General features: G+C 28.4%; 1 protein-coding gene across 1 annotated transcript in view; it reads left to right on the forward strand.

Annotated features, from left to right (window-relative positions):
• The window catches only part of LOC109826452 (3-phosphoinositide-dependent protein kinase 1-like), a 14,853-nt gene continuing 12,886 nt past the window's right edge, over positions 6,193-8,159 (forward strand). The window contains exon 1 of the mRNA XM_020393483.1: positions 6,193-6,216. Coding sequence (XP_020249072.1) covers positions 6,193-6,216 — 24 coding nt within the window. The remainder of the gene's footprint in view (positions 6,217-8,159) is intronic.

Consider the following 8,159-nt stretch of genomic DNA (forward strand, 5'->3'; position numbering starts at 1 on the left):
TATTCTGTTTATTTGCTACTTATAAGCTGTTTGCAATGTTCATGTCTCTTTGGAATTGAGCCGACGGTTGCGAACTTAAGTGCCAGCAGCACTAAAATGATTTCCGTAATGAATTGATGGCCGTTTGCAAATTCTCTTGAGCAAGAGTTAAAACAAGGTGTTAATTTCTTTGTCTTAGTAAATGCTAATTCTCCTTAGCATAGCAATATAGGATTTGTCGTTGTGATTTATCTCAGGGATACGGTAAGCCCAATTAGTTTGAATCGTAAAAAGTTTGGTACCCCAATTTAGTCCCAATATTGGATTTCATTAAAAAAATTTGGGTTTATAATGTTAGTCAAGAGAATCAATGTGTGACAACAGCTAGCGATATTTTACGGTGGATCGAGGATATTTTACGGTGGATCGAGCCGAGCTCCCAAGCCTAGAACATGGCAAGAAGTTTTATGCTCATAATCTATTGTTAGATATTTTGTTAACAAAAGGCAATTTTGCCTTCATGAATTATAATAAATATTGTAATTAAAACATGCAATTAAAATATGTATAACAGATATATAATTATGGGGAACGTTACAAAATTTATGGCGAACGTTACAGAATTAATTACGGGTTTTGTAACGTCTTTTCCAACCCTATATATATATCCATATGTTAAGCTCAAAATGATAAGAAAGGAAAATATACAACAAGTTTCTCTTGTTTTTCTTCTCTCCCCTACATATTATTTTCATCTACATTTTAGTTTTATTTTATGGGCAACTTCCTTCATCTGAGCTGAAGCTCTGCACTCTCGCCCGAGTGTAGAGGCCGGCCGTTTCCGGGGGTTTTTACCGCTAGGGGGGAGGGAACCATCTGCGCCAGGGCGATAGGCGGGTTCTCAATCTTCTAAGGCAGTGAATACACGACTGCTCCCGTTCAGGCCAGTTTTAATTGTTTTTAATTTTTCGGATTTATCTGCATGCTATAATCTTAATTATTTGATAAATTTCCAACAATCTAGAAGATTGATTATATAACTGTTGATTTATTAAATCCGAAATAAGTTTATCTATAATTAATTGCTTTTAATTATTGCTGAATAATTTCTGTTAATTCGGAAAAAATAGTTAAAAGCTACTGTTCATCAACATTACTGTTCATCAACATTACTGTTCATCGAAAAATAATAATAATCTGTTTTGATATTGTTCGTCTAATATGATTAATTGTAGCTACTTTCATTTGGTTATCTATTAAATAGCTATTAGAAAATAAAAGGTACTGTTCACCAGAACCTTATTTTACTATTCACTTGGGAAAAATACAATTAAAAAAAAAATATTGTGCATCCACGAGATTTGCTGTTACCATTCTTTATGGTTCATCGTACATGTATATTAAACATTACTGTTTATTAAAATTGTTACTGTTCATCCAAAATAACCTTAAACATGTAATTAATTGCTTTAATTACTGTTAATTACTGCATTTATTGTATTTTTTTAATTGTTGATAATTATTGCTTATATAATTACAATTAATTGCAACTTGTAATTGATTTTATAATTAATTGATAACAGATCGCCAATTTAAGTTACCTCCACTATATGTTGTTAAGGAGGAATTATTTCTCTGTTCAAAATGTTTTTTTTTAAGAAAATATGCTCTGTATTTGAACGTTGATGATCACCAATAAATAATTTGAGCTTTTAATACTTATTTATGTTTGAAAGTCTCATATGCATGGTTTTGACAAGAATAAAGAAAACAAAATAGATGCTTTGAAATATCTGGATTTGTTCATGGTTTAATGCTTTCATTTCTTTAACCTATCAATATGGTACCTTCTATTATTAATAATTCCATACTTTGAAGTGCTTATACATCTAATAAGCTTAGTACAGAAGGTGGTAAAAGTGAATGCAGATTTGTTCAGCAACTTAAGTGGCAGCTGTCTGCAGCAGATGAGTTTTACTCTCAAGACATGAAAATCATGAGGTTCGAACATCAATAGGTAAACCCCTCCTCGGCCTTATCCAACATATGCTTGCAGTATAATTGCTTAGGCAAATCAAATGCTTGCAGAAAATATTTTAAAGTTTTCTGTTACTGTTAAGAAACAAAAACTCATTGAGTGAACCGATTCAAGTTTTCTTGGATTAGTTGGTGTCTAAGGCAAGGTTTAAGGGTTGCGTAATGCGCTCTGCAAGGAACGAGGTACTTAATTGATCTTTGATCAACCTCTATTACTATCCTTACCTGGCTAACTACCCGAGTAAAACTTTAATATTTTCACTTTAGGAGTTTTTGGTTTGGAATAAGAGGACCAGAATTATGAGAATAATTCATATGCATTTATTTAATTACGCTTCTTGCATCATATATTGCCTAATGATAAATGATCAATATATGAGCGAACCAAATCAAAGAGGTGCATCTTTTAAAATTCTATTTTATATGGTGAATTATATTATTCAAATGTAAAGTTCATCACTTTTATTGCACTTTGATGAATATTGTAATAAATGTTCATATGTCTTCTTAGATAACTTGCATTTGTTACATGATTAATTACAAGGTGTTATGCAAGAATACACTTGAAAAATTTAAAGCACGTATGTACAAATATTATTATTATTATTATTTGTATAAGAGGTGGTACTAGAAAATGGCAACATAAATTTAGAAGGTCTCTTTTGTAGACAACCAATTTAAATTTGGAAGGTCTCATTTGTAGGCAACCGATTTAAATTTGGAAGGTCTCCTTTATAGGCAACCAATTTGTAACCTCTTATAATAGAATAATTTTAAAAATTTTATGCATTTGAATTATGAAGTATGAAATATATTTTAAGATACGAAAATATATTTTAAGATACAAAATCCTATTATGCTTTGCATGTATATATTATTAATTTCATTCATGTATGTGCATATGCATAACTGCAGAATTTTTAGTTCCACATTAGTTTGAAATGTTCAGATATTAAGGTCAAATCTTAATCTGCACAAACACTATGTGTTTACATCTTCAGACATGGACTATGATCTTTTATAATCATAGATCATGACCTAATGTCAATTTCAAACAATATGATGGACTAATTACAAAATAAGAACTTGATAAATAAATACAACGCCTGCTAGGCAAAGTTATGATTCTAGACTTTGTAATGTCTGTAAAAAGAAACTTGATGACCTTTTGACTAAGGGATTATCCAGGAGTGTGGTCCTGGATTCATCGAGGGAGATGGGGTTAAGCCCATAGATGAGGTCACTGACAGCGGCAACCCAACCCTTATTTGGAGACGTAGTCCCAATGTCGGTTCAATGTGGTAGAAACAAGCTGGACTAGTGACACTCGTGTGGAGCATCGACCTAGATATATTTATATATCATTATGTAGCATTTGCTACTACCCCTTCTCTATGATGACGATGCTCTTATGATACAGCTGGCTAGGCTGAGTTTTACTCTTAATAAGTCCAACGCGTGTATTGTGGGGGGTATTAAATAAACAGCTGTAGTACCCTTTGAGGACTTACCTACGTGAGAGGAACCGTGATGGCCGCGGTTAGGGGGGGCTGGGCTAACCCCTAGAAACTCTCATGAGTCGGTTTATTGTGAGCATGGCCTTTAACGCTCAACCCGCTTTGCTCAATAGATGAAGCGTATTGTGTGTGTTTTCATCAATACCTGATTAAAGGGGCCTAATTCAAGGCCTAGTCCATTATGTCCCTCAGGTGGCGATGAACTCACTAAGAAAATGTTCAAAGCCGAAAGCTACCTCTCTCGAATTCACGATACGAAAAGTTGCCCAACCTATATTTGATTTATGATTTCTTGATTTATTTATTGATTTCTGAGTCTTCAGTCAATATTGCCTTTTGGGGGGGACTGTTAGATATTTTGTTAACAAAAGGCAATTTTGCCTTCATGAATTATAATAAATATTATAATTAAAACATTGCAATTAAAAATATGTTTAAAATATGTATAACGGATATATAATTATGGGGAACGTTACAAAATTTATGGGAACGTTACAGAATTAATTACGGGTTTTGTAACGTCTTTTCCAACCCTATATATATATCCATATGTTAAGCTCAAAATGATAAGAAAGGAAAATATACAACAAGTTTCTCTTGTTTTTCTTCTCTCCCCTACATATTATTTTCATCTACATTTTAGTTTTATTTTATGGGCAACTTCCTTCATCTGAGCTGAAGCTCTGCACTCTCGCCCGAGTGTAGAGGTCGGCCGTTTCTGAGGGCTTTTACCACTAGGGGGGATTCTCAATCTTCTAAGGCAGTGAATACACGACTGCTCCCGTTCAGGCCAGTTTTAATTGTTTTTAATTTTTCGGATTTATCTGCATGCTATAATCTTAATTATTTGATAAATTTCCAACATCTATATCTATATCTATATCTATACTATTTATAAAAGAGAATATCCATGTCTAAATTTTTGATTTCCCTTTTTACCTCTTAATTTTTTATCTCTCACAATTATACCATCATTTATAAAACAAATCCAAACCTCTTATTAACTATGCACCTCTTCATTTTCTCAAATTATTTGGTCATTCACTAGAATATATTAATAATTTATAATGATAACAAAATTCGTAAATATCTGATAATTTATTATAAATAATTATTAATTTATAAAATAGTAAAAGTCCTTCATTTAATAAATTAGTGCACATAATTATAATTATTAATAATAGTATACATTGGGTTACTTCTTTTTTTGCAAAGAATATTACCTTGTTCGATAATTAATATCATCTTGGTAATAAAAATTTGGACATTATAAATTAAAAATATTTTTATTTTGAAAAATTAATTTATAAAAAAAATATTTAGATACATGAAATTTAAGAGACATATACTTTTCTCTTCTTTCTCCCAAAATATTTGGTCACTCACTAGAATGTATTAATAATTTATTATGATAATAAAGTTAATAAATATATTGTAATTCATTATAAAGGAATTATTAATTGTAATGAAATAGTAAAATTATTTATTTAATAAAATATTGTACATAATTATAGTTATTAATAATAGTATAAATAGGGGTTGATTCTTTATATTATAAGGAATATCACCCTTTTCAATATTATAATATCATCTTAGTAATAAAAATGGGTCATTATGAATTAAAAATAATTTTATTTAGAAAAGTTACTTTATATAAAAATATTGGATTTTCGAAATCTATGAGTCATTCACTTTTTGTTGGAAAATAAATGTCTCATAAATTTCAAGGATCCAATATTTTTATATAAAGTACTTTTCCTAAATAATAGCATTTTTAATTTAAACCATCCAATTTTTTATTACTAAGATGATATTAATTATCGAGCAAGGTAATATATTTTACAGCATAAAGTCATATAATATTAAAAATTACTGCCATTATTTAATAAATATTATAGTAAAATATGTCCATAACATAAATATTTAATAATATAAATGGTTTAATTATATCAATAGTGTTACTTAAAATAATGATTACATTATTATTTAATAATTATACTCCTAAATAAATTGTTTAATAATATAATAATAAGCTAAATTAAATAACTATTAAATGTATGTTAATAATAGTATGAGTATTAAATATAGTATAACTTAAAAAAAATTAATCATAGTGCAATTAAATAACTTTGTAAAACATTTATATATAATTTATTAAATAATATACTATTAAATACAATAACATATCCATGTGCAAAGCACATGCATTATACTAATCTTTTTAAAATAATTTTCTTAGTATATTAGTTTTCTTTTCTAGTGAACTAGTATAATGCTCGTGCTTTACACGTGAACGAACATGTTTAAAGTTTAATTTTTTTATTAAATATTAAAACCATGTGTTGATAAATAAAATTGTATAATAAGATTGTTTAAAAATAAATATATGAATTAATTACTATTGTGTAGTTATTGTTATTGAATATTTTTCTTATAATAATCACTTGGTGTTAACCTTTTTTAAATAAGTTCCCAAATCTAAAATTGTTTTTAAATAAAACTGTCAATTCTATAAGTTCTCTTGAATACGCCCATCCAGCTTAAAAGTTGTTAACTTAACTCTAAATTAACCAATGTGCATTAATCTTGCTAGTTTTTTCTTTATGTTCCTAAATGGTAATAACTTTTTGAATTTTGCATATTACCGCTAGAAGCATAAATGGCACAAAAAGGCATTTTGAAAGTTAGTGGGGTTTTGGTGCAATTTGTCTAAAAGATATTGGTGATTTCTACAAAAGTTATCAGGGGTTTAGTGTGATTTCGAAAGTTCATAGGATCTATTTACTGCAAATGCTGAAAGTTCATGGGGGTAAACTGTAATTTACCTTATTTAGTATTATAATTCTTACTATTAAAGTAAGTATACTATCTATATAATCTACAATACTTACCTAACTTAATTTTTTTAATTGTGCTCTTAAATAATTAAGTACTATAAATATTTTATAAATTTTCATTATACTATCATTAACAATTAATATACTATTATTAATATTAAATATTTTTTGTAAAAAAGTTAGTTTTCAATCATTACCAAGTATAGATTATTCAGTATCGTGTAATAATCTTTGAGAAAATACTCTAAAAATAATATTAAATGATTTAATAATATAATTCTAAATAAATAGTGTAAATCATAATTTATGTTATATGATTATAATTATACTATTTATGCAATTCATAATTTATTCTATCCATTTTATTGCTCATTGAATTATAGTATAATTCTTAATAGTATTTAATAATATATTATTCTATTTATACTATTACTTTAATTATTTTATTGTAATTCATAAATAATTATTATAATAATTTATTAGTTACTACTAACAATTGTGTATAATTATTTTATAAATTATTTTATTTTATTATTTTTAAACAATTAATAGTTATAATATTATTGATAATTATAATTATTTAGGAAGATGAGGAAGTGCATAATTAATAAGAGGTTATATTCATTTAATAAAAAAATAATTAGAGATAATGACATAATTTGAATTTATCAAAATTTGAGAGGACAAAAAAGAAAATTAAAAGTTTTAACATCCTAATATTTTCTTTATAATGGTATAAATATAGATTTTCATGATTTTCATAAAAATAGTTTCCATTATTACGTCTTATCTTTTATTCTTAAACAAAGTTTATTCGCCCAAGCTTATCATTATCAAAGCTTACCATAATGGGCTGTTTGGTTGTTGTTGGTAAAATTATGTATTTATGACACAACTTGGAAAGTTGTTGTCCACCTCATCAATTTTATTTTTATACTTTTCTTTGTTTGTTTTTTATTCCATTGGAATCATAAATTGCTTGTTTGGTTTGCAAATGTAACTTTAATTGATTGTTTGGAAAGTGTAAAAAGTTACCCCTACTCAGATGATCATATTGGTTGGAATTATTTTTTATTATTTTTTCCTATCTTTAATGTCCTCTTACTCCTAAAATCGTGTTTTTTTTATGAAATAACTTTACAAGTCACATCAGCACATGAAATCACTTTACACTATTTTCACAACTACAAACAAACAATCGAAAGTGATGAAAACTGACATTGGGACCCATTTTTTTACACTTTCCATCTTTTTACATGGTAAAAACATACAACCAAACAGCCCCTAACTCATCTTTATTGCACATTCTTTCTTGATAGAATTGACAATGAAGCTGGGTAAAGTTTGGTTGACTCATCATTTTATTCTTGTTTCCATAAAATCACATCTATCCAATCGCCTCCATTTTTATTTGAAAGAAAAAAAAATTAATTAATTAATATTGAAAGATAGATAAAGGGCCCACACCTCATAATCCACTCGCCCCCCCCTGCTCAGAATCCTAATAATCCCAAAAAATCTTTCCTCCATTCTCCTTCATCCGTAACGTAAACCCTGACCAATTCCAACATTTCGAATTAAAGCCTGAGATTTTGGCAGAGAAATAAAGGAAAAGGAGAAAACTCCCCGCTGAGAGCTTTTTTTTTTTGTTTTATTGAGAAGGGAGAAAGAAAGAAGGGAATCCGATGATTCTTCTCGGGCCCCCCATTGACCGCCTCGCTGTTCTTCGAAGGCCGTGAAAAGATTTGGTCTTTGCGTTGGTTTGATCGATGGAGAGGAGATCGTGATG

The sequence above is a fragment of the Asparagus officinalis genome, chromosome 10 (assembly GCF_001876935.1).
Source record: "Asparagus officinalis chromosome 10, Aspof.V1, whole genome shotgun sequence".
Lineage (NCBI taxonomy): Eukaryota > Viridiplantae > Streptophyta > Magnoliopsida > Asparagales > Asparagaceae > Asparagus > Asparagus officinalis.